The sequence below is a fragment of the Symphodus melops genome (assembly GCF_947650265.1).
Source record: "Symphodus melops genome assembly, chromosome: 14".
Classification (NCBI taxonomy): domain Eukaryota; kingdom Metazoa; phylum Chordata; class Actinopteri; order Labriformes; family Labridae; genus Symphodus; species Symphodus melops.
Window position 1 is genome coordinate 22,536,685 of NC_136704.1, and position 27,998 is coordinate 22,564,682.

The window sequence follows — 27,998 nt, forward strand, 5'->3', positions numbered from 1 at the left end:
ATCAAGATCAATAAAAGTTAGGCCTGAAAAATTAAAAAAAGGATTAAAAAATTTGGAAGTAAAATTTTAATGCCTGTCAAGATGTGATGTGCCTTTCGCTGTATAAAAGTTTGTGGGTCTGGATTTCTAAGAAAGCGTGTTTGTTTGAATTCTGCAAAATGCTTCCAAAGCTGGTAGTCAGTCCTCTTATTATTGGTCTCATGGATTTGATGCATCTATTGGTACATTCATACTGAATCTTTTTCGGGAATACTGAATTCAGGAAGTGTTGAATTAAGTTTTGATGTTGCAAATCGATCTAACTACCAGAGCTGATGAACCTAAACCTGCAGAGTATCTCTACCTGGGTCAGATCATGAAATTAACTCTAACAGATTTGTGACATTGCCAAGACCGTATGTCCTCGACAGACTTTGGTAAGCGACAGACTTTGATCGGTTGTAGACGGAATCACCACAATAACACGGTCAATAAACCAATCCAACCAACCTAACTGAACTCTGCTGCTTTTCAGACTTGCATGCTTCTTGTCCCTTCGGAAATGATGGCCAAGTTTTCCGAGTTCTTATTTTTCTCCCCCACAGAATCCAGTAACCTTCCCAGAATCTTTTTTTTTTCTCTACCAAGAGTTACAGTTAAAGTTACGTTTTACCATCAACATAGCCCTGAAACTCAAATAATTTATTCGAGAAGTCCTTACTTTTTTATTACTTTATTCGAAATTGCTGCAAATGCGAACAAAGCATGCACAATTACAGCCTCTTGAGTTTGACGTGAAATCTTAGACACAAACATTATACGGTGATGCTCAGAACAACGTCCAGTCACTGTCTATAATTATGTTCACGATTCCAAATTGCACAGGAAAGATTTGATCTCGCGTCAGCCAAACCTTAAGGCACACATGTTCCTAATGATTTTTTTTTGTTAATGGCTCTCAAAAAATCCTTTCAGGCATCTTTTCAATCAGCTCTCTGTCGGCCAAATGAGAGCCCCATCTCAAAGACCCTCTCGTGGGCATTGTGGCGCTTTGTGATGAGTTTGGCACCAGGTTTGAAAGGAAGAGCTGAATCTATAACCTGTGCCGGCGAGCCGCAGACAGAGACAGTTGACGGAGTGGAATCCTTCACATTGCTGTAATGAGTATAATTACACAAAGAAAAAGGCTGTTAGGTTAAATTACCCGTGATATTCACCATGGGTAATGACAGAAATTCAGAAGGTTAAATGACACCAGGAGCTGAATGACTTTTGACATTAAGGTTCTTTTGAAAAGGGAATTAGAACAGAGGCCGTATGGGCAAATCCAATACCCTACATGTTGGACTGTGCAGATTGCTTTGAAAGAACTTTAAAAAGGCCTTTTTTGTGAACACCTGTGTCTTTAGAAACCATTGTGAGATGATTTAGTCTAAAAATTGCTGGCCGGATTGATTATTTCCAATGGCGGAAGCTATTTGAAGCTCACTTTGAGTTGCAAAGATGTCTGGAAATTGTCCTACTGTGTGGCACGCCTCCTCATACGAGTAACCACGGCAGCAAAGAAAAAGCTGAACAGACTCCAGCAATTAGTTGTTTCCCGGATAGTGTCTGTTATTTTTGAGGCACTCCAGCTACTTTCCAAGTCTTCTTCTTTTTTTTTGGTAATAATTTCTTCATTTTTTTCCTCGCTGAGAAGTGCTTTCTTTGTGGTTCAAACACTGACCTTGGCAGACAGTAAACAGCCCAATTAGTGCACGAGAAGGTGAAGGGGGCTGGACCTGTTCCCCGTGCAATTACCTCGAGTCACCCCTCGAGCCGCCACCCACACAACTAACTGTGAGCACTCAGTGTTTGCCAATAAAACTGTAAATGACCATGAAGGAGGAAGAGAGTCAGGGACTATATATTGTATGTTTTTTCTGCAGCACTCAAGCTGTTGTGATTCTGAGGAGTTGCACTTCTTCTTGTAAATTTCCAATCATGCCTCCGCCAACATATTTCTCATTTCCTAACCACACTCAGCTGGAGGTTTGTTGCCAGTCACCCGTGAGCTCTGTCAGCTGCTGATTGGTGCACTTGTGTAGTTTGATGTGCCCTCCGGTGCTTTATTTAAAGAGCAGAAATCCATATCATACGGCATTGAACATTTCAAACAGTTGATTGTTTATGGATAGCCTATTGTTCTGTATATGAACTTTATTATGTGTGAATAGGCCTAATCAGGGACTATAAAGTAGACCCATGCAGAGGGCAGTACTGTATACATTCATGTGTATAATTTCATGTTGTAAATACAACCCACGCACAGAAGGAACACAGAGGAGCTGACATACTTATTATGAAACATCAACAATGTAAAAGTGAGTAGTTCTACAGAAAGTATAACCCTCACTTATTGTTATACATGGCTGGAATTATATCCAGTCAGTTAGACTCAATTTCTCCATTGGTGCGATCTCTAAATCAGCAGCTTGTGTCCCAACGAATGGGTGGAGAGCGACTTAAAAGCTGGTGTTGAATCTTAGTGCTGTTGTGGCAAAGTATTGGCGTACAGCTTTAATGGTTGCACCAAACAAACAAAGTGAACAAAGGGAAACTGCCCCTTTACATTTATTTCCTCTCATGAACCCTGCGTACATTTTGTGTTTTTTTTTTATTATTCTTTCTATTCAACATGTTTTAAATTCTATTTTATATATTGGTAATTGCTTCTCATATTTTATTTTATTTAAGTACTTGTTATTTTACACCAAGACCCTTGTATGTGTAAATGTACTCTGCAATAAAACCGATTCTTTTAAAACCAATTAAGGATAATGGTAAGATAGCATGACGTTTGATTGCTTCATAAGAATGAGTCCAAAAGGGAGATGCTTTTCTTTTCATTGAAGGCACTGACACAGTCTAACATAATGTTCAGGTAGAGCTCAAGTTGTTATCAGTGCACTTTAGTTTAATTGTAGAAAACATACTAATGCTTTAAATTACGTCATGAATCTTTAAACAGAGTAAACAAAAATCACCAGCATAAAAATGAATACATGACCTTATATAACGATTAATTATTACGTTGCTTAATTGCTGAGTTATTTGGAATACTGATCGCGCTCCTTCTCCGTATAATAAATATGAAGCTCCAGCCAGCAGCCAGTTAGCTCGGCCTATCAAAGGAAGAACAGCCCTTTTAGAAGATGGTGTCCTCCTCTCCTCCCCCATGCCAAGGGGTGAGTCTCACCAAGCAGGGTCTGGAGTTACGAACAGGTTGCTCTGGTAAAAGCTCCAAAGAGTCGAGCGAGCTCAGGGACCCAGCAGGAGACCCTGACCCCTCGTAAGCGTAGGTTCTTAAGCAGTCGAATGGAGGAACGTAAGGATCCTGATCGGCTTCGGCCAGCCTGTCCAGGATGAACTGCCTGAAGACGTCATCCTCCGGCCCGATGAGGTGTGACTCTCGGAGGGACATCCGTATGCTGGCCCTGACGTCCTCCCTCCGCAGCCTCCTCTCCTTCCTCCTGGGATGGGGGCGCAGCGGAACCGAAGGCTGGCAGAAGTCCAGGTCTGCTCTTCCTCCCCCGAGTTCTCCGTAATACAGCACCTTCTGCGACACCGTCTCCGGCAGCTCCAGCTCCTTCACCTCCACCTCCAGGCCCTCCTGCTGCTTCCGCCTGTGTCTCCTCAGCATCAGCATTAGAACTGACAGCACTGCAGACACAACACAGCAGGAGATCATTACAGCTAAACACCAGGGCATGAGCTTTGAGAGGGGAAAAAAAAAAGCAGCTCGGGTGTCGGAGCATGGGTGGAAAATAATAGCAGCCAGATTTGTTTTTCTGTAACTTCTTGTGGATGCATAACACAAAACGAGTGTTAATTAGGCTATGAATTATTTTTTTAATTTCACCTTTCACATAAAGTTTGTTTTCTCTCCTCGTGGCGCAGAATGCTGAAAGAATGCTTGATTGTTTTCACTGGCTTTTGTGCTCATCCGACACAATGTTAGCATAGCAGGTATTGCCATTAATCTTTCATGTGATGGGCACAGGGAGGACACAAAGCAGCCGAGGTCATAATAAAGCTCTTCACTATGCAAACCCATCAATGTCCCAGGGTGGCATTGCTGCTGATGTATTGCAACCAATGCGCTCATTACCCGACATCATTGCACTGCAAGCGTTCAGCATTTTAAAAGTGTGTGTTAAAGGCACACTGGTGAGTTTTTAAAACGGGGAATCAAATGAAAGTGCAAATTTGTTAATGAAGAATCCTGCTGTTTAGCACACGGTTTTTATACTTGCCAAAATGATGTGAGGGTGGAACTGCTTAAGCTCAACAGATCCGCTGAAAAAAGAACGACTTTCTTCTTAACAACAAATGACAAGTGTCGATTGCATTGTTTTATTAACTCCAACATTCAGGGAGAAATAAAGTGGCTCTTCTACATTGGATAAGTTGGCCAGCTCAGCCGTCAGCGTCGCGGTACATTTTCACAGAGGCTTTATTATTCAAAGGTAGAAGTGTTTCGTCTTATGGAAATATCACTCTGCATCACTACTTCTGAAGCCAAAGTGCAAAAACAATCATCTCTCTAGTACTCTTCCGACGCTCACGTAAACAAAACAAACTACATTTTCAGCATGCCTCTGAGAGAGAATAATCCTGTTCAGTCCAACGTCAGTCTTGTCAATCTCCCTGAGAACCCTCGCCGAAAAAGATCAACAGGTCTTTGCTCTTTGTATTGAAAAATGTGTGAAGATGCAGGAACACAACCGGTCTGAATAATTCTCTGTAATGATTTCCTTCTTCCTGTTTATCAGTGTATCAACAACCATCTGTGTATGGGCCTTTTACTCTCGGATGGTTCTGGACCTTAAAAAGTTGTTCAAGGTCGTAATTACAAAACTGAATCACCTCTCACAGACGTGAAAACCCTGTCAGGTTTATAAATGGAGCCTAAAAGATTGGAAAACATCGGACATGAATACATCAATAAAATAAAATGAATGAAAAAGTTGTCAGTACCAAAGCTCTGTTGACAGTCGCTTTAGCCAGGATGCTAACACGAGAAAATATTACTTGTAAATTTACAGACACCATAAATTTATTTTCCATTAAGGCGTCGTAATCGTCAACTTCTTGTCTCTCTTTTCTATCAAGGACCAAATTGTCATTCTGCTCGTTGAAACTATAACTGATAACTAATTTTCTAATGTTTAAAAAAACAGCATTAGCCTGCTAAATGATTTTACTGCTGTAAGACTTTATGGAGCAAAAGTCTTACAGGTGACACATTTAGGGTGGAGTAGCTTCTGGAGTTTCATGAAGGAATTAGGTGAAGAGAAACGAGGAAAATAGAAGAACGATAACTTACAAAAAACCCAGTTGAATTTCACAAAAATGTAAACAGGAAATTAAAATAACTTTCATACATCTTAAATTCTGTTTCTTTCTTCATAAACTTAAAAGTTGGATTTATCGGGGCCATGATGGCCTTGTGGTTAGGTCGCGCCCCATGTACGAAGTCCCCAAAATAAATATGTGAAAACCGTATTAATTATCAATGTATTCATTGACTTATTCTTGGATTCGGTTTAGTTTTGTGACCCTAACAGTTCTGAGACTTGGGCTCCATATTTGTCCACATTTAATTAAATGCACTAATCTGCAGCCTTAGTTTTTCATTTTCTTTATTTAAGGCTCCTCGATGATGACAGATGGCTAAAACTTCCAAGAGACAAATCTCCCAATATAATTCTCATCTTTAATTTCCAAAGATCTCAATGTTAGACGCTAATTATTTTACTCATAATTTACTTTGCTAATAATTTGACGTCAGTGGAAAAGAACGTGCTTGCATACCTGTGAGTGTGACGAGGCAGACCAGAAGCCCTAACAAGGTTTGCAGGCTGACACCCATAGACAGAGCGAGGGCCTCCACGCCCCCCGTGGGACAGTGTCCGGCCGGCTGGCAGCTGCACACGCTGATGGTTAAAGTGGTGGTGCTGGAGAGAGCTGGAGAGCCGCTGTCCGTCACCACAACAGGCAGGAGGTACTGGGTTCGATCCTTGCGGGTGAAAGTACTCCTGCGTGCAACGATGCCAGCTGTATTGTCTAAAAGTCAAGTAAATGAAAAAGCTTTTCAAAATACTGGTAAAATAAATGATCACCGCTTCCAATGTTTGAAGCTCCTGAAAGGAACTTTAGGTGAGTTTAGATTTCGTCAAGTATATTTGAGCTCTTAGTCAATGTGTGAAACCAAACCACAATAATGATAAACTGCTGTTTCTGGCATTTCATAATAATCATATGGAAATAGTCAATCTTGTCAATAACAGTCTCTCTCGCTCCTGGAAGAGACATTAATGTCAGTGTGTTTCATAAACAGTAAAAACTTGGCAGAATAATGTGTGAAGTGACAAATGCAACATAAAACACAGCTCAGGCTTTCTGACAGTTTGGAGAATATCATTCTCTATTTATAAAGAACATTTAGGAAAGCTGATTTAACCTTCATTTGTAAGACTTATTCAGTCTACTTAAGAACTTTTAAAAGTCTAATTTGCCTCACGGCGTATGGAATTGTTTTTTTTTTTTACTTCTTGAATCATTATTCTTCACCTGATTGCTGACTGGACTGTTGTGCCTGCGTGGCTAACCACCCATTCACTACACCTGCATACATTTCATTCTAATGTATTGGGCACATTCAAACGTCCCTCTGCTGCACACTTTAACAACACTGTTCGATTTTCACTGCCCATTTTCATTACACAAAAAAAATAAAAGGGGGTTGACTGATCACTGACTACAAGGCAAACACACTCGGTTCACTCACTCTAGGGACTGTCAGCTACCAAAAGTACAACTTACCCAGAGGTTTTCTTGCTAAATGTGCCACATTTACACTTATAAATGCAAAGTGAGTTAAAATTCTTTGGTAAAAAAAATATCAAGTAGCTGGAAAACAGCTCAAAGAGGTTGTGGTTTAGACAGTTTACTATCTTCATTCCAGCCATGAAATGGGACTTTCGATGTGGCTTTATCCCTCCATAAAACTTCAAATAAGTAATCCATAAATGACTATTCTTGGTAAAATAGAACAAAGACACAAAACAAGGTCATTCACTAACTGGTTCATGCCTGTAAAAAGAAAACAACCAGATGTTTTACCTCTTTTTACTCAGTCGAAGCTGCCTGCTTTTTGACAGTGGCTCTCAGAAGGACTGTGTTGTGGTATCATTATCGCTGTCATATTATTACTGTCGTAGCTTCCAACCAGCTGTTTAATCATTCAGTGGAGTCACTGTCATCATCTCCATGTTTGTCAGTATCAGTGGTCTTCTCTTATTCTTTGCTTTTGTGTTTCCTAAGCAGAAAACTACCACTGAACTTTACAGCATAATCAGATAAAGATATGGCAGCTTTTCTTTGGCTGAGCATATTCACCAGAATGTCAAACATGCTCCTCCGTTGTTAGGCAAGAAAATCAATACCTATTCCTAAATGTTAGAGTACATATTATACCCCTAAACAGTCCTCTGTAGTCTAAATATATGTGCTGTGCTTTGGTCCAAATATAACATGAATCAAGCAGCAGAGGAGGTTTGTGACCCTGTAGAAACCTGCTCTCTCAGAACGCTCCGTTTTTGTGTGTGTCTCTTTAAATGCAACACACTCCCCCCCCCCCCAGTGGAGTGTGTTGAACACTGCCAACACAAGTTAAGCTTTGAGCTTCTTTTGCAACTCATCACAGTGTGCCCCCTGGGAAAACACGGCTGCTGGAGGAGAGGGTTTTCTTTTTTTTTTTTTAACCAGAATCCCACTGTGATGTCACAAGGAGAGCACATTTGAAACAGAGCATTTTTCTCTGTGTTGTTAGACTTGAGCACACCACAAGAGGACTGGATAAATTTAATTCACATTTTTGTGAGTCGTAGAAACTCAAATAAATGTTCAAAAACCCTGTCAAAGTGGATTTTTTTTTTTTAAAACGTCCCCTTTAAACCATTACTGTAAGCACATCAATACCTACTTTAGAGAATCTCTAATTGCCCAGGACAAAGTTGCTACCAGCAATCATGAATGAATAAATTATAAAGTTACAGAGGTATCATACGTGCAACGGTATCATAAGTGGAAAACTTAATTAAACATAACCTTGATTATCTCTGATTGTGAAGTTTGGATTGATGTGCTTCTCCGGGACCATGGAGAAGTAGAAGTGGTGTCCCTCCACAGGGTCGTCTGGATCAACTGCATCGAGCAGCTGAATAAGCTGAAACACAAAGAGAACCATTACTGGAAATTACACAAAAAGATTCCCCAGAAAGTCGACATAATCATATGCGGCCTTGGTATTTCATTTCTGAGAAATGTGAAGAATCTCTTTCAGCAGCTGGAAATGTTATGGATTCATGCACAATAAACTAATGGTCCTTTATAAAGTCCGTCACTATTCAGGAACAAAGTAGTGGGATTGTTTTCTTACAATGTGACGCAACATTTACGGTCACCATCCACTGGATTTGTCATTTCCACACTTTCACATATTAAATCAAGAACATCAGTGCATCATAATATACATACTTGTCCAGCCTGTGTCCCCTCGCAAATAAATGGCTGGTAATCTCTTGCAAGCCTTGGCACATTGTCGTTTATGTCCAGCACTTTGACGAACACCACCACAGAGGAGGATAAATGGTTCTGCGCTGCAGTAGTGAAGATAGACATTTGCTGAAGTCCACTGGGCACATGTATCATAAATGTTTTATAAAAGCTCTGACAAAATAATACTTAAGACTGATGGATGTTTCTCCTTTTTTTAACACAACAGAGGAGTAAAAATGACAAAGGGCATTTACATTTCCCCGCTTCTTTTCAAACCAACCATAACAATGGACTTGAGGGGGAAATTTGAATCATTCTAGTCTCATACCTTTTGGCTAACTCCAACTGGGGCGAATTACATTTTTACACTTTGTTATTGAGACCTGTTACACACACAGGCTGAAACACACACATGGATCCTATGGACATGCACTCATGGAGAGATGTCAGAGTGAGGAGGCTGCACATAAAAAGGATGTTAGATGCCTTAGACTGATTTCCACGTGTGTTTACACCGGGCCTTGAACCAACGACCCTCTGGTTCCCAACCCAAATCCCTACTGTCGTTGTTGAAGTCAACAGTTTTAACCTTCTTGTAAGATATTAACATTTATATTCAGCAACTTCTTCAAAACTTTAAGATAATGATCTTAAAGGATTATTAGTTCTTCAGTTAACATTTAAGAAAAAAAATCACAGTATCTTAAGTTTTGTTTGTACAAGTCGCTAATACTTCTATTTTCAGATCTGTAAACTGTTCATTATTTTTCATCATTTGTGTTTAGCTAAAAGCTGCTAAACTATGAGCTTGCTTGTTTGAGATGGGTTTGTAATAAAGCTGTTGTTTTTATATATCATTTAAGTTTGCACAAATGTTCGATGTTACATTCGTGAACTGCAGAAGTAAATCACTGCTGTAGACATAGATTACAACTACACATTGCAATGAATCACTTGTTGACAGGTTTCAGAGCTGATTGCAGATAAATCTGCCATCATTTTACCAAATGAAAAATATTCTTTTGTACAAGACGTGAAATTTTGTCATACTTGTTTCTTTGGCTTCCACAGTAACATTGTGCCAGTTTGAAGTCTCTCGGTCCAGAGCTTTAGCGACAGAAATGGTTCCATTGTTTGGGTCTATCTTGAAAGCTTTTGTTGTGTCGCTCCTTTTGTCAATCGAATATCTGAAGGACAAAAATCACAGAAACACATATTTAGCAGGGAAGCTTGTTTTCTGGGCAACACAAAAATGTTGCGATACCAATGGGAGATTAATTAGGCAAACATCTCAAATGTTTCAACCGATGACAGATATCGAACAAAGAGAGAACAAACATGAGATATTGTGACACAGACGTGGCAAAACAGTGAAAACAAAGGATCCTACACAGATGGCAGAAGTAACTAGTTAATGTTTCAGGTATATAAAAGGAATATCATTGCTAGTCAGACTCAAATTTTTGTTTATTTTCTCATCAGGAAATAAAATATTAAAAAAGCTTGATGAAAAAATCTTGCAAACAACTCTATTCTGTCTTTTAAATAGTGATTAAAAGTGTGTCTTCCCATTTCTATGAATGGTGCAGCTTTGTTAGCGTAACACACGTTTCCTTCTCTGTGAAGTTATACTTCATTATCCACACACGTGTTATTTAAAAGTCACATATTATGCAAAACATCTTTTTTCAAACACTAACATGTGTCCCTAGTCTGTCTACAATCCTCCCAATTATGAGAAAAAGTCCATCCACTCTGTCTTCTGCCTGCTCCACTTTTCAGAAAATGTGTCCTTAAACGGGCCGTTTGGAGATTTTCCCCCTGATGACATCACAAAGGGTAGTAGCCCCTCCCCCAGGTGGGTGACACTCCCACAGCTAGGTGTTTGTTCTGCCCTCTGAGTCTGCCCTCTCACCGTGAACAATAGGACACGGAGCGAGACAGCCCGAGTACACCCAGAGAGGGGGCGTGGTCAGACACAGCTCATTTACATATTTAAAGCTGCAGACCCAGAAACAGCCTGTTCTGAGCAGGGCTGAAGTAGAGGGGTTTATAGACATGATCAAATACAGGATCAGAGTGGATTTACAACAAGAAATTTCACAGTCATGTTTTAGCGAGCTCTGAGACTTATGTGTTCAAAAGGAGAACGATATGTGACCTTTAAAGAAATGTTTTTGGTCTCAACACAACCATATTTTAAACACTGATTATAAAAACATTTAATCTTGAAATGAATCGTTTCTGTGAGTCACTTTTCTAATAACAACATGGAAATCAGCCAATTTGACCAAAGCAAACTTCATCATATTTAGTAGAGCTGTGGAAACCCCTAAAATGTCAGCCTGAATTTATTAATCAATGAGACACTGTCACCAAAGGGACAGTAATAGACGCTAGGCTGAGGATGATATGCAGCACCTGCCACTCTTAAGCTCTGTCTAGATGGACTGCAGGCACCACTACTGCTGCTGTCTCCTCTGCAACGTGCTCCACTTGCAAATGACTGCAAATCTCAATTCCATATGCCACCTTGTATGGTGCTTTATTACATTCCGACGTCCTAGCCACGTCGCTTTGTGATAATACCACAGCAATAGATAGAAAAGCCTGTGAGGTATGACAAAAAAAAAATCGTCATGATTTATTCAGCAGGGCTCATTTCCGACTAAAGTAATATGAGATAAATATGACCATGTACAGGGTATCCAGAGATCAAGGGTAAAAATGGATGCACCGAGCCAGTAACACTATTTGAAATGGAATGATTTTTCACCCTGTGGAGGAAGCTGTCTAGGACAGGCTGTCTGGGGACATTACGCCCCCACTAGCTCGGGTATCTACCTCGTCATTATCATACTGGCAGTCGGGTGGCAGATGCCATTCTTCCTGGTTGAGACATTTCACATTACCTGATGGGATTGTTGACTGTGTCAGTGTCTCTAGCACTAACACTGCCAACCACGGTTCCCACAGCTGCATTTTCTGGAACTTTCCACTCGTAGAGCGGCGAGAGGAAGGCGGGCGGCTCGTCAACGTCCTCCACAATGATCTTGAGCGTCGTCCTGTCAGTGAACTCATCCAGAGGCAGAAAGCGAGTGTCCACGTGATCGTTGACCGCCTCTGCTGCCATGACAAAACGTCTTTTAGTTTCATAGTCCAACGGCTGTGGAGGAAAGACATCCTTTTTAATATTCATACTCATGCAGGTGCTCTTAAGTTAAAAATCTCATTAGGCAAGATTAAAGAGTAATAGCTTCCCAAATATGTTGTGCCAACTCATACTGAAGACAGCTGATTATTCTGTTGGGAGAAGGATGCATCCCGGGCTAGATGTTAAAATTGTTTAGTCAATGTCAATAAGCTGCCAGCTGTGAGCACGTACTTAAATAATGCTGTGGTTTCAATAAACATTATGATGCTTGTAATAAGAAAACAGCATGCAAACCATTACTGCATTCCTAAAATGATTCACAGACAGAATCAATATTGTTTTTCTTTTTTCATAAATTTCATTATCGAGAAATCCCAGTTTAAATCTCCAGGGCTTTAAAGTAGGAGCACGGGCCTGCTGAATGAGAAGAGAGAAGGAGTGAGTCTGAGAGGACAACAAGATTAATTAAACACTCCTGGTTGAGTACTGCGTTGAATAGAAAAGTGTCAGGGACATTCTTTCTATTTAACGCTATGCTCTACGCTCAGGTCTAACCAAACACAGGGCATCTTACACACTAACAGGGTCATATCTAAGAAAGAAGTTACAGCCAATTAGAAAGAAAACGTGTTTTTCCAGTCTTTGAAAAAATTATATGAAAAAAATATTTTTTTTTTGGCTCCTGTTTGCAAGACATGATTTAATTTTTAGTTTTATTTGCCTGACTTTTCTTAATTTTGTCATCATCCTAAGTCTAAAGGGAGATATTAGCTCGACACACTACCAGCCAAGAACAACTCCAACACACATAAAGCATTAATATACAGCATGTTTATCCGTTAGCTTCATAAGTATGATCAAAACTCAGACAAGCTAGCAGTTTTTCCCTTCTTTTCCAGCGTTTGTGCTAAGCTATGCTAAACTAACTGGCTAATTGCAGACATGAAGTATTGTAGCTTCAGATACTAAATACGAACTATGAGCATTTATTCTTAAGTTCTTCTCCACAGTGATTCTTTATTCTTAGCGATTGCAGTGGCGCATCAAGCTATTGCGCTAAGATAGCCATGAGAATTGTCAACTCACTGTACAATCTTTAAAAGAAGAGGGTCAGAAATCTAGTTAAGTGAACTGTTATTGCCGTCTGTTAATTAATCTATGCTCTGCCTTATCACCTGCGGGGGGAGGGATCATGAACACAAAAGGTGTAAAAGGTTGAGAACCACTGCCTACACAATAACTTACAGAAATCAGTCTTTGTTTGTGACAAATAGCAGAAACCGGCAAATATCAGCACTGATGTGCAATCATGAAAGTAATCCCTCTGTGATGTTGTGCCGTAGCAAACTAGTTAACTTTGCACATGTGCTCAGTCTGTGCTCATATACGTTTATGACCTGTAGAGGTGTCGATGCTGCTGTTCCTGCCAGGTGTGTGTGTGTCTGTGTGTGATTATTGGGTCCCTGTGCCAGGCTGTTACACTGCAGCGTCTGGTAGCCTCATTAATTTTTAAGAATCTTATTTGATTTTTTCTTCTTTTTTTTTTGCCCGTGTATCAGTGGGTTTAAATTTGCTCGTGCTGCTGTGAGCCAGCTGTCTCTGTGTGAGCTTGCCTGGTTATTGAAGGGTGCCAGGATACGTCACTTTGCTCCTTATCAGTTGTAATGATAGTTTAAATTTGGTTCGTGCCTTTGTCTCAAATGTCAAACTTACCTGATGTGATATGATTTCAAGGTAATATAATTGATAGCTCCTTGTTCCTATGAAATTGTATGTCTTTTTTTTTTAGTGTTTTGCTATTACAATGTGTTTACCTTCGCTAGCATAACCACTCCCTCCTGTGTCATTGGGTCTGTCCGGATGCGAAAGGTGGAACTTTCCTCCAGGTCATCCTCCAGACTGTAGGTCATTCTGGCGTTGATGCCAGTGTCTCCATCCTCAGCCATAATTCTGCCCACTGTGGTGCCCACGGCTGCATTTTCAGGCACGGCAAAGGTGTACAGGTCTGTTGAAAAAAAAAAAGAAAAAAAAAGAAAACAAGATTTATGTTGAGACCATTAGCCTGGAGCAGTAAAGTAAGATATGAAAGGGAAAAATAAATCTAGATGATAACAAATTGGTTCATTAGTAGTGAACACTGCTAAGTTCAGAGAAACTTTATTGAAGCTCTTTTCAGTAAATTTAATTTGTTGCAGTATTTCGAGACAACAACTGATACAAACAAGCAAACTAATAAATAACAATCGTTTACAAGATTACCAAAGTTTCTTTACTAGATCATCCCTTCACGACTTCATGTTAATTTGTTAATAGATAGTGGAGTGATTGTGCTGGTGTGCAGCGTGATAAGGACGGAGAAGATTGCGTTGGGAGGGTCAATTTGTGCGAGGCAGTGATAAACTGTGGCGACTCCACATAATCCCGCCGTAACTCTAATAAGAAGATGAGAAAACGTGATTGTGTCTTTGAGGGACTCTATCTGGATGTCTGCCACATCTGGGAGGACTCAACAGCAACCAGCTGCTCGAAAGAAGAAGAAGAAAAAAAAATCCCTGCAGATAATAATTTGCAATTATGTGACAAAACAGAGGGCACGGTTCAAAGTGAAGTGTGGTCATACAATATTTATAAGACCTCTTTGCCTGAACATGGAATCCATGGGATACAGTAACACCAGCAATGAATGTGAATGTGACATTAATAGTTAAAAGTCTCATCCTTGCCGTCTCATTTCTGCAGAATTGATTTCTTCCCAGGGCATTCATTTAGTGAGGTTTATTGCTGAGAAGGCTAGGTTTGTTTCCAAAGGTCATGACAAATGTCCTTTCATCTCTGAATGATTAAATTCATCCAGCGGGGGACACATGAGCGGGTGAGCATCCCCGTCTCCTTCTCTCTCTCTCTCTCTCTCTCACCGTCATTCTCCGGCTGTATCCTTTTAATTTTAGCTGCTGTCTGAATAACAAGATGTGTACGGCTGAATGCAGCGCTGGCAGCATGAACCACCCACCCGTACCGGAGAACTCTGATCAAATAAATGCCTCTTAGGTATAATATTAAACATGTCCTCGCAGTCTGCAATGCTTTGTACTCTTTCATTGATTCCCTGAGTGTGTGTGTGTGTGTGTGTGTGTGTGTCCCGCTGTTTGCATCACCACCACCAACTCACGGTGCTGGAACGTGGGTCCGTTGTCGTTGACATCAGTGAGGCTGACGGTGACGGTGGTGGAGGAGGAGTAACCGCCGCTCAGGCCGAGCATATCCTTCACCTGCACCACCACCAGGTACTCCTCTCGTGCCTCGCGGTCCATGTTTTGCCAGGATGTTACAATAATCCCTGCAAGTGTAGGAGAGAGACACAGATGGAGGTAAATGAAGTCTATTTAGACATAAGTGCGTCTGTGGGCGGGTTTGATGAAATGAAAATTGAAGTGAACAAACTTTGCCTTTAAACTTTGAGCTGCACACTCAGTCAAATAACGACAAGTCTGCAAACTTGATCGATACCTAAAGAAATACTGAGAGTGCTTTTGGACTATTCAATGCTGCACTTTCTGGTCAAAGTCAAAGCTCTCAACAGCTACAAAGAGACATTCTGAACTGAAAGGTAAAATTGTAACAGGTGGGTCATTGAGACATTTTGCACTCATTCACTTCACTTATATCACTTATAGTAACTGACTGTTGTATCATTAACAGATGTGACATTCAGCAGTATCAATCTTTTTTTAAGTAAAAGACAGTGTTTGGGGAAGAAGACCTCCTAAAAACTGCATGCTGTCTGCCTATAAAAACGCATGCTTCCCGGCTCACCTCAACGTTATCTTTTGATATTGCAGTATTGATTTAGAACTCCACATACTGTACCTTTAAATATTATAATTATTTGGTTATAATTCAGAGGGTCGGCCTGGAGTTTCTGAAAAAATATTACGCTGCTTTGATCCAGGTTTGTAAATAAATGTAAACAGAATCATGTTTGTACTTCACATAGTTTAAAGCTGGATGAAGAATGACTGATGAAAATCTAGGGGGACATTATATCTAATTATTCTGCAATATGGCAACACCCGTCGTTCCAGCTTCAAAATGCCTCTGAACCAATGGGTGATGTCTGTTAGATGATTTATTGGATTTGTTGACAGTGACAAAACTATAAACTAAATCTGCAGACTTCTGCTCACAGGTTAACTGAAGCCACACGCAAAAAGTACAACTAGTGGTTCGAAGCCAACTGCTGCTCAACTGATTTGCCTTTTTCATTTATTGGATTTATTTGCATTTAAAAATTTGCCGCCAATAATTTCCTCCCCCTCTGCTCTCCTCACAGTTCATGTCAACAATGTGTGTGGGAGGTGCTGAGTCTGACCGCTGTGATACCCGAGTAAAAAATACACTGTATATGCACATTCAACAGTATAAGTTGGGGAAGTTTTTTTAGATGTAAACACTGACTCTTTTCCCAATGGAGGAAGAGAGCAGCTAAATCTATGAAGAGTTGTTGTAAGAGATAAAGATGCCAAGGGAGTTCATACTACTCTCAAAGTGAGCAATAGTGTCCAACTTGTCTAAAGTGAGTAGGACCAGAGGGACAGAGCCTGAAGACAGGATAGCTCCCTGTCACAAAGGCCTTAAATTGTCAACATTTGTGTTCCGTCCTTTCATAAGCCAAGTGATATTAAGCCCAACATTACTTCCAAATAATCCACCTCAAACAGTTTGTATAAGAAATCTGTACGCGAGTAAAGGACTGTTATCAGTATCTGTTATTAGTACCTGTCTTTGGCTCCACAGAGAAGTAGGGTTCCCCCTGCAGGATGGTGTAGATGAGCTTGGCATTGTTTCCGAACATTGGATCATCAGCATCTGTGGCTGTCACCTGGGCCACTGTGGTCCCTGTGGGGGGGGAGCGGATCACACAGTCGGAGTTAGCTCAGGCTGCAGTTCCAGTCGACGGGGAAATAAAGTGATTATGCCAGAGTCCCGCAGGGTCTGTCTGTCTGGCTCTGGGGGGAGGGAGAGCAGTGCAAATGGAAGAAGGGGAGGGGGGGCGAGGTTGTGGTAGGGTTAGCGGAGGGATGTTGACAAAGGAGTGGAGGGGGTTTGAAGGGGTGAGGTGAGAGGGGTGGGGGGAGCAGTGTCGGCCTTTCACAACTCAGGAAGGCGGTGCAGGTGTGTGTGACAGCCTCTCCAACCCCACAGCGATGTCTCTCTCACTATCCACCTGCCCCTCCATTTCTCTGCCTCGCACTCTAATACAGTTTCACCTCTCTATCTTTTGTCGCACTTGCTACCCTTTTCTCCACCGCCCATATCCTTCTTCTCACATTGCTTTCTACGCTATCTTTCTCTCCCTCTGTCCTCTTGTCTATCTTGTCCCCCCCTCCCCCAGAAAGCCATCCGTCCCTCTCTCTCTCTCTCTCTCTCACAGGCAGGGAATTTATCACAGGATTTCTTATTTTCTGTAGCGCACACTTCCATCTCACCCTCTCACTTTCTCTTTCCAAGTCAAATGCATTATGATTTATTATGGGCAAGATATTATGCTTCAAAAGCAGATTACATATAAATTGAAATGGAAATGTTTGTGGTATGAAAGGGCAGTGGATATAATAACATTATTTAAGAAATGTAAGCCATCAGAGCTACCTTTCAGAAGCCAATACTTTTGACTTCCTGAGTGGGGACAGATGAAAGAGATTCATATAACCTCTTCTTCATTGTTTTCTGGGAGATTTAAAAAATAATGAAATTCAATTGAAGAGAAGGTTATATCCCGTAAAACTTTAAAGGCAATAAGTTGTTATCTTGTCAATAAAAGACAGTTGACTATTTGTAAATTAAAGAGATTTTCTTGATGAATTCTACTTTTAAGACACATTTGACTCATTTTGATCATAAAAAGAAGCCTTCACATTTGAATCTTTAACATTGCATTATTTTTATTTACCCTTTTTAATCTCAAAATTAGACCATTTATAAAAAGATTTCCTCGAAGAAAAATGTGGTTTGAATGGTTGAAATACATCTAAACTGCTAGCGTAACTTCAGGGCTATATGAAGAGATATATGTGTTTAAGCTAGCTAAATGTTAACACCAATATGCTAGCTAGCTTGCTGAACTGAAATTAATGGGTTGTTAGCACTTTTTGAAATTATATTTATTTACATTCTTGCAAAAAGTAAGGTAGGCTAATTGCTATATTCATATATCTGGCATATTTGTAGTAAGCTTAGAATACAAACTGGAAACAGAGGGGCAGCAGCTGAACTAGCCTAAAGATTGAGTCTTATTCTGTTGGTTGTACATATTATAAGATGTAATATAAAAAAGTAGTAAAGTAGTATAAAAAAGTTTTACAGTGATTTAGGTTTGGGGCAGTATGTCTCGGCTGGAGTTTTTACTTATTGACTAGCAACAATGACTTCAGGAAGTAACTGTCCCTGGCACATTACGTTGAATTCATGAGCTGGTTAAAGCTTTCGAGATGTTAGAAAAACATGATTTTTTTGGGGGGGTCAAAAACTTGGCAGGAAAGCAAAAACATAATCATAGTACTGGGTGTTAGTGGGTCAGGGTGCCATCATTTGCTAGTAGCACAAAACCAGGCGTAGCAGAAGTTGAAGAGAATGTGAGATATTTGTATCGGTGAAATAGAAACTATGATAAGTTGGTGGTGTTGATTTAAAGACGGTGAGTCACAAGTCATTCATATTCCAAGTAAATTCTGTGCAAAGTTTTATATACAATCAAAAATTCAGAGTCTAAACTTATGTCTATTCAGTCTGGACTTGGAGGAAACCACAGTAATTGTATTTCATGTGTGGTATTTTTGGTGAGTTGAGCCTTTAAATTGGATTGTAATCTAAATTCTGACTTATAACTCTTAAACCTGACTCAAGCTTCTTACAGCCAGCGTGGCGGTATTGCACAATTGCAGCCGGCAAAACAGCACAAGGTGGGTCCGTGGAGGGTCTGAGCACCCAACCGTGCACCTCCAAGATTTTGCATCAAAGCGGCATCTTCGCTCCGACTGCGTTGAAATGATTAGCTACAGAGCCTGAAGGTACTTTGAGCTGTTCAATTTTTTTCTGCACTTTCAAAAGGGAGAGGTTCGAAGAGATGAGAGAGAATATTGAGGTTGGTTCTGGCTGCATTTTGGTATAATACCACCGCACCGTCCACCGCAAGAAGCATGAATCAGGTTGTACTTGTGTCTTGTCTTTCGGAAACGTACCCGTTGGACACATCTCAGGGATGCTGGACACATACGGTTCATTCTGGAACTGAGGGACATTGTCATTGATGTCCTGAACCGTGATGATGAACTCAGATTGGGGTTCCTCTGGCTCATTGGACCTCCTGTTGATAGCCTGGGCTTGAAGGACGTAGAAGGCCTTTTCCTCTCGGTCAAGCTTTTTCAGCGTCCGAATCTCCCCAGAATACTCATCTATCTCGAAGACATCACCGGCACCTTCTCCTGAGAGTATGTACTTAATAGAAAACTCGCCACGGTCAGAGTCAGACTTGAGCTGAAAAAAAAAAGACGGGGTGAAATGAAAGCTTGTTTATTTCAGAGATAACCAAAAGACATGCATTGACTAAGCAAAGTACCGTATCAAGGACATGGAGGACATTCAAACTGAAGCGGTACCTGGCCAATAACTCGCAGAGTGGGATCTTCCTCGGGGACAAACAGCTGTTTCCAGATCCAGCCTCTCTTCAGGCGGCGATGCAGATGAGTGGACCCCTGGGTCATTTGTTGGGCTTCCAGGCCCTTAGTACCTCTTATATCGCTCAGCACCCCGCCAGGAATCATCGAAAAGACCGTCACCATGGCCAAAACCCTGGATATGCTCATTTTTACTGACCATCCGTGCATTTCCATTTGAATTTCCTCTGCCCCTCCCATGGTTTTTTTTGGAAAGAAGAGGTATCACTTGTTCCAGTGTTACCAATTTTTCATTGAACAGCGCAGTAATTCATGATCCCGGCAGGGCTGTATCCCATCTTGTTAAGACGTGGTTTGTATGCATGCTCATGTCTCTGAAATAAAAGTTAACAATATAATTAATGACTACAGTGAGGATTTTTAGCACGACATAGAGATAGCAAATTGAAATCAGTATCAGTCTAGGATAATGTCCAAATACACAGTCTTTTATTTTACAAAAGTATGTATATGTAAAACAATTAATGTACTTTAAATCACAAAGCCACATGTAGAGACTTTGCATTTATATCTGAAATTAGTGTGAGGCTTTTAAGTCAGGTTTTCAGTGTTACAGCACGCTATACTTTAAAAAAGTGAGTAACTGGAGGTTAGTAGGGACAGAAAAGGAGAACTGCTGCTCTAAACAAGCTTTATGTTATTTTTTGTCTTTAGTCAAATCCATTGCACAGCAACAACTTAGATGGATAGCACACTTTAGCATGAAAGCCAGAGCTGAATTTCATTGTGTTGCATCCTGCAGTGCTGAACTGGCAGCTGAAAACAGCCCTCTGTTTTGTCATTCAGACAAGGCCTGGTATTGTGCTTGACAAGGGGGGGAGCAGGGCCTGAACATCATTCCTTAAGCATGACACTGCACTCTGCAGATGACTAATGAAGACTTCTAATTAGATCAATGTCTCCCCAGACATGGAAAACAAAGACACACATGCCTCTGACGAACTCTGAGTCAAATCAATGCTCCAATTATAATCAACCAAGATCAGGGCCAAGAGTGTCAGAAGGACAGAGAAAGTCAGACAGAACAGCAAATTAGTTTGAACAACACAAATGCAACAACTTGAACTGACGTCACTGCTTGGAGACTGTAATCAAGAAAATGAGTCAGTTTACTATTTATATCGGTATGCATCTTATTATACATTTTCTTTTCTTTCATCTTGCAAAAGTAATTATCATCTGTCAACTTTGAAAAGTATGTTGCCATCAAAGACCAAAACAAGGCATCATTCAAAGTGTTAACATCCATTGTTTCCAAGAGGGACCACTGGTGCCGAGGCTTGGTTGATGTCACAACCTTTTGCTTTTCTCTTTGGAAATGATCCACTTTCACATGACAAAGTTTCTCTCAAAGTATTTCAAAGCAGCGTACGTCTGATTCCCTTCTTTGTCTTTCTATTCTCGACCTTTTCAGACTTTTCTTTCATACAGTCTTTGCGTAAATGGGCTTGAGCTTATATAGCGCTTTTCTAGTCTTCTGACTAATACTGGTGGTACAAGTACTTCCCAAAGCGCTCTCACACCTACCCATTCACACACTGATGACAGAAGTTGCAATCTGAAGTAACTAATCCCATTAAAATCTTATTAAAACACATAAATACAAAGTAATTTTAAATAAAGTGTTTTTTCCATATTGCTGCAGGAGCTGGGGATTTGAACACCCACCCTTCAGGTTGAGAGAAAACCGACTCTACCAACTTTGCCACAGCCGTGACATAAATCCTTAAACCCAACTTTGCTACTCACCAGTCAAGGTTCAACCATCCATTATAACTCTGCGGGATCAGTTGCTATTAAGGGTTTGAAGTCATATCAGCCGTCATTCAAGACTGTTTTAATGGCATTTTTGACACTCTAATATCTTCACATGATGTATACAGTATCACATCACGGGTGCTTCAAACAAAGTGTTTTACAGGAATGCAAGTGCATACATTTTTAGCATGGGTGGTCTCTGTGGAAATGTAAAAAATCTAGTGCAGGAAGTAGTTACAGCAGTTGGAGTAGATGCAGTATTAACAGCTCATAATGTTCATGTTTAATCTTGTAAAAGTAAATTAGCCGTCAGGACCCATTTGTAATGAGCTGGTACAATCAATTACCGATGTGGGCTTTTGTTGCCGGAATTCAATTTCGATACAGTTCATGAATGAAACGATGTGTTTGTGCTTATGTACCTCTTTACGGGGTCGTTTTCATATCTCGGAGCATTGCGGAGTGACATTCCAATTAGTGGCCAGTGAATCGTGAGCCGTTATGGTCTTTCGTAGGGCTGCCAAGCACGCGCCCAAACTAAACGCCTTGAGCCAAATGTAGACAACAGCCCTAGATGATGTTACTCTAAGCAACTACATGGCTGTCAACATGCCGAGGAGTGTGCTTAAAAAATGGTCCTTGGGGTATCGGGCTTTACCGATGCGGCAGGAGTAGTGCACAGGTCAACAGATGTTTAGTTGCCAATTTAACAAGATTGGCCTTTTCTAGAAATACGTGATGAAATTCTGGGGAAATAATGACCATGCCATCCTTAAAAATAAAAGGAGGGGAAGAAAAGCCTCCGCCCAGGTCTGTAAATAGCAAAGGTATCAGGGAGCAAGTGAAACACATGTCCCTGCATGACAGCAAGCTTGATTGTGGTTGACAATAATGATGATCCTGCCAGAGTTTTGCTTTTGAAAAGCCTCAAATATAGCAATAGACCTTTCACATTCTAAACCCATTAATTTACATCTACAAGTATCCGTGTTCTGAGAAAACTCTAAAGAAAGTAAAAATAAGAAAGAAACACCATTGAACTGTAAGGTCAATTTTCTCCTCTCCAAAGAAAATCTCATTTCAGCGTGGCACGCTGTACATGCAGAGTGCCCTGTGGTTGATAGCCATTCATTACCTCTAATAGGCCATCCTCCCATTTCCAACTTCCTGTAGCCTGTATGTACTGAACGCTGCTCTACCGCATGACAGAATGACAATGAGCTGCAGTCTCACAATGTTAAGCACTAGATGCGCTGAGACCGTCACATTATTTTCCTATATGGTGATGTGTTCCCGCTAATAAAATGTCACTCTGTTGTGGAAATGGTTCCAGGGTGCTGTTAAAATGTGTCTAATGTGCCAATGCAAATGTTAAAACACGGCAATAAAGAAAAAGGCGGCTTCTGCTTGACATTGTGGATGACACAATCAATATCACTCTGCACTGCCGACGCTAACCGCTAAGGATGCTAACGTAATATGAGGATTAATGATGTGGTTCTTTGTGCATTCGTCGTCTGCCTTGGCCTTGTGGATGAATTAAAAGTGGTAAAGTAAAACAAATGTGAATAAAGTGCAAAAGTGTATATTTAGACTTCAAACCCATTAAATCATTACCCTGCATTCTTGTAAAAAAAAAAAAAAATCCACCGGTTAAGGCTTGCTTCTCTCAGATCACCCTTCCAAGACAAACTGTCCTTAATTGGTCATTTGGGAACCTATCATGAGACTTGTTTACTGTTCAGCTCTGTGAAACAACAACAACGCTGACTGACATGCAGTTCATGTTTCCTAAATCAGGTCCTCAAATGAGTCCAGAGACCGAGCCTGAACCAACAGGGGAACATCAAGCCGTCATGTACTTGCTAGTAAGTAATTTGTTTGATTTTATCATGCGCACAAGTGGAAATCATCACTGGTTAGCAGAGTGTCACGGAACTTCCACTGACAGTAATCAGTGATAGGACATGTCTTCCTTCTATTCGGGGAAAACAATTAAGGGATGCCGCCTAGATCTCTATGAAAGGATAAAACATTGTTTTACAAATAAAGAGGTTTATCTTGAAAGTCTTAAGTGGGTGATAAAGAGAAAAAATTGACAAGGAGTTTGAGGGAATATCATGAACAGATCATCATCATAACTCGCATATTTGAAAGAAAAAATATGAAAACCTGATGCCCCCGAGTGTCTCCGTGATATTGTTTGCGGGCCTTTAGCTGGGATTGGACTGAAATGCCACATCATGTTAATGCTATCTAGACATTTCATTATTTCACCAAGGCGTTCTTCTCATCATGAATTTCGGATGTTTTGCAGTTACATGGTGTGTTTACTGCCCTGGAGTTAGAGGCAGATAACTTATTTCACATAGCAAAATGGCGGTTTAAACCATATTGAAAAAAAGCCTGTAAAATGGTAAAATAATCATTTAATTTGGAATAACCAATGAAAAGAATTTAAAGCTCAATGTACAAAGACGGGTTGCACTAAAAGCGTTTAGTGTTTTGCTGCTGCAAACTAGATCTAAATACAGCTTCTCAACATGGGATGAATAAATGAATTATAGTCATCTGAGAGGACTAAAACTTACTCTCCAGTGTGTTACAAAGTCACTTGTTGCTGGAACACCACTGGTATTTGTAGTAACTAGTAACACATCTATTTACTTTTGGGGTGTATTCAATCTGTTACAATCATATACAAGCACACATTACGAGTTAGTTTAGGGGAAACAGTCAAATAAACATAAGTATTGTCATCCGTGATGAAAGTTTTGAAAGACATTAGTCCTATGGTGCTGTTCACAATATTATCACAGCCATATCTCTGGGATTAAAACATTTGAAGGTGTTTCTGGGATCTCTGAGGAACTAAAGTGTTTTAAGTTTTAGGATCCTTTTGCTTCTGCTCTTATTCTCAACAATAAAGGACAGCTGTTGTAATGAATTCTGTGTAGGACATAGTCATTTTTCAAAATCAATATTTATCACGATACGTATCGCACCGTTGCATCTGTATCTGGATCGTATCTTGGGGTTGTAGGAAATAGCCAGCCCAAGCAACTTCTTGCTTTTCTAATGCAGCAACTCATTTAGTGACTCAGTCTCTTTTTGATAGTAATAACTAAGACTAAGTAAGTATAATTAATTACACATTTTCAGTGACTTGCCCAACAATGGTCATTCCAGAAGGTACAACATTGCTTAAAAGATTGCAGCCCATTTTGAAAAGTACAAAAAATGACTGATTTCTTGCTGTGAACACACAAAGAACCCCTGGACTCCTTTAGAATAGTTTGTATTCATTTATCATGATTTTTCTCAGCCTTTCTGTTGCTGCTTTTATGTGCAACAATCTTGCCACTCTTTGTATTTCTTTAAGCATGTCTTCCTGGGTAACGCATAAAACAGCTTCTAAATATCTTCTGACAAAAGATCATCACTTGCAGCTCGTATGGCAAGACTTCAGCACACCCACCTGTTTGTGTTGCTGCTGCTGTCCCTCAAGCCACTTCACCAAACGCCGTCAAGAGAGATCATCACGGGCTGTAAAGAAACACAATCTGCTTGACTAAATACCCTGGTACTGGAAAGCAATTCAGTTGCCACAATAGCAGAAGCGAATGCACGTGGTTCTCACAATGCGTAATCCCCTCTGCTGACGACCTCCCCTTTTCTTCTTCTTCTCTCCCCTCTTCTGCCCTTTTCAAACTTCCTGGAGAAGAACAAACACAGGCTCTATTGTCTGAGACTCGCATCTCAACGCTGCTGAACACTCGGGGCCTTCATCACCATGCAAATAGTAGCAGGCGAGACTCACAAATGAATTTCTATCTTTTCACTCTCTCTGGTTTTTCTCCATATTTTTGTGAACAATTCAGCGCTTATTAGAGCCGGGCTGAAGCATGGAGGGGGATGTTAAATCATCCACTGTTGGGCCTCTATTTCTGCCAGTGATAGCAAGTCAACAGTCTGTTTTCTGACATTCAAACCAGGGAGCATGCTGTTCCTGCCCTGTCCCGATACGGTCACATTTAAAAACTGACCTGTTGTGACACAGCGTATGCAAATTACACAAGATGCTCCTTCCTTTCGGTTGTTTACAAGTCTTCTTTATAAGGGCCATTGAAGCATATTGAGGGTGTTCCTACATCTACCTGACCTTAGATTCACTCCTGTGGTGATGTCAGTGCTGTGATGGTTGACAAGATGATCTCATCGGTCTCCACAGTCTTACATTGACAGGAACGAAAAAAGCAAACATATATGATGAGGATTTGTTGAGAATGGACTTAAGAATGACAAAATCTTACATATTGTCATTGACACAGTTAAATCTTTTCTATATTTAATAAACAAAATGTACAGTTGCATTTCTCTGTTACACGTTTTACAGAAAGTTTAACATCTTGTGAAGAATTGAGATTAATGTTTTAGGAAACAGAAGAGGAAGGGGGAGATCTCTCTCTCATTTCAGTCCCTATTTTTCAAACTGAATCACGGACACATTTGCATCGTGTGTTTTTCTCTCACTTGTCTCATCTGTCTGTAACCTAAACCTCCCTCTCTAGAAATAGCCTTTAAAAAGCCATCACTCAGGCAGTGTTAATTGCTAGGGTGGAAGAAGTTGATCTGATTTGATCTTGAGTTGTCGAGCGTTTGGTAAAATTGCATTAAAGTTGATTTAAACTATGCTGCAAAGCACAACACAGTTGGAAACATATTTTCAGTTTACAGGTGTTATGTGTCATCTTTGATGTATTATAGGCATTTGTACACATTTACCTGATTTAATGTAAAAACATTGTTGATTTGTTACAGTTAACAGTAAGCTAACTTTAAATTACTGCTAGCTTTGTTGTTAGCCTTGCCGCTAAGTGCTGGCTGAGCTACTCCCCATCAAGTTTGTGCTGTCATTCAAATGTCAAATAATTGATTTGAATTCCTCTTGTGCTCTCTGTTTCAATCTTCAAAATATGGCCAGTTTAGAGTACAGCTGAGTCATTCTCATACACACAAAACTATGTACTCACCATGACGTCCTATAGAGTATTTCAATAGAATGAAAGTGTGTGGTTTTAGGACAGTGCACGACAACAAACACTTTTAGCTTTACTGAGTGTGCTGAGCTAGCTTGTTGCTAACATCAATTCCCAAACTCACAGGAACAAAAAAAAAACATCTCACCACTAACCTTAAAGGCTCCAAGAGAAAAAGACATTTTTGGTAGTAATTATGGTCACTCCAATTACTAAGAGTTGAAAGTTTCTTTTTTTTAAAATTTGACGACCAAATACCCTTTTGGATAAAATACCAAGAGTTCCTCATACTTACCATAAGCATGCTAACCTCCGAGGGCTAATTACAAACCTCAACAATGCTAATATATTCAATAATTAGAAAGCTCTGAGTATTGTTTTGGGTGTAAATATCTTTCGAAAGCTTTGAAACAGGGGGGAATTTGTTATTTCGGAAGTTGAGATTAGTTCTCCCTGTGAACTCCTCCGCTCCCATTCTGATTCCATATCAAACAGAGAAATGTCAGGACCTGCACTGTGACATTTAAAACCCCCATTGTAGACCTTGTCTAATTGAACCTCCCTCATTATAATGATGGAGTGTGGACCGAACACTGCAAAAAGAATATCACAGATGAAAGCCTGGGTCTGGCGCCAGCAAGGATTATTTACATTCCCTGTTCTCCTCTTCTCTCAGGGCGAGGCTGTGAATTCGACTATCTCTCAGTCTCTGGTGACATTTCAGGGCTGTCAAATAATGGCGACAGAGTAATGGTCAGCATATTTGTGACAAGATAAAGGTGAGTCTGGTCAAATCAGCATTCAGCGGGATGTCATGTTGTATAAATAATGCAACTTGTAATGGGGATATACTGCTTGTATTACTCACTATCAGTGGAAGCATCATTCTCTTGACAGGAGACATAAAGAGGAGAAAAAGGTTTCGCTGACATTAAACTGTTGATCTTCAACAGGCGGACATTGTTGTTCTTCACATTTTCACGCCAGCGGCTCCTTTGAATAATGCTCTTCAATTACACCCTTTTCAAACATGATATTTTGTGACCAAATATGAGTTGGCAGTTCACAAGTTCAGGCTCACGAGAGGTGAAGTGCTGAACTGCCGAGGCTTCGTCATGATGTGCCCTTCACGGTTTGCGTTCATATTGTTGCATCGTGTTCCTGTAATTGGAAGAGGAAAAAAAAGCGTCATTGGCATTCTGCTCAATCCACTGTGGTGAATTTGATGAGAATGTCACATTAAAAATGCATGTTCCTCATACGTTCTTTGGCCTTTGTCTTTAGCCATGGGAAACAGCGGACACTTATGACAAATAAGGACGGAGCTGACGCCGCCGCCTGAGGTGGATCTCTGTATTCGACAGGAAACATCAGCGTCGTTCCACGCAGGGTGTCTGTCTGCCTCCTCCACACAAGACTGTGCATTCGTCAACCACCCGGGTTGATGGGAGGGGGAAAGAAACTGGGTCACATTTAAAGAACAAAAAAAAAAAAGAAAGAAAGACAATTGCACAGTAAAACCTTTTTTTTCAGTGAAGTGAAAACATATTCTTCACCTGATCTGAAAAAGCAAGGCCTTATTTAACCCAATTTTTGACTCTATACTCGTGAAGAAATGTGTAATATGTCAATCTGACAGGAAACTCTTCAACAGCGTCCGGCTTATCACTCTTATCTCAGCTCTCTCAGATCTTTCATTTTAACTCGCAGTGAAGAAGAATAAATCTGGAT

General features: G+C 40.4%; 1 protein-coding gene across 2 annotated transcripts; it reads right to left on the reverse strand.

Annotated features, from left to right (window-relative positions):
- Positions 1 to 730: 730 nt before the first annotated feature.
- cdh19 (cadherin 19, type 2) lies at positions 731 to 27,198 on the reverse strand. 2 transcript variants are annotated; one of them, XM_079361932.1, is made up of 13 exons: positions 27,136 to 27,198; positions 24,707 to 24,774; positions 19,393 to 19,784; positions 18,976 to 19,270; positions 16,514 to 16,633; positions 14,907 to 15,074; positions 13,552 to 13,742; positions 11,496 to 11,749; positions 9,634 to 9,770; positions 8,563 to 8,684; positions 8,134 to 8,251; positions 5,836 to 6,087; positions 731 to 3,681 (listed from the first exon to the last, which is right to left on the reverse strand). In XM_079361932.1, exons 3-13 carry the CDS (start codon positions 19,648 to 19,650, stop codon positions 3,167 to 3,169), a joined length of 2,430 nt encoding a protein of 809 aa, XP_079218058.1. In that variant the 5' UTR covers positions 19,651 to 19,784; positions 24,707 to 24,774; positions 27,136 to 27,198; the 3' UTR covers positions 731 to 3,166. The 2 variants fall into 2 exon arrangements, with proteins under 2 accessions (XP_079218058.1, XP_079218059.1); XM_079361933.1 differs by lacking the exon at positions 27,136 to 27,198 and adding an exon at positions 4,275 to 4,317 and having other exon boundaries at positions 3,283 to 3,681; positions 24,707 to 25,115.
- Positions 27,199 to 27,998: the final 800 nt, after the last annotated feature.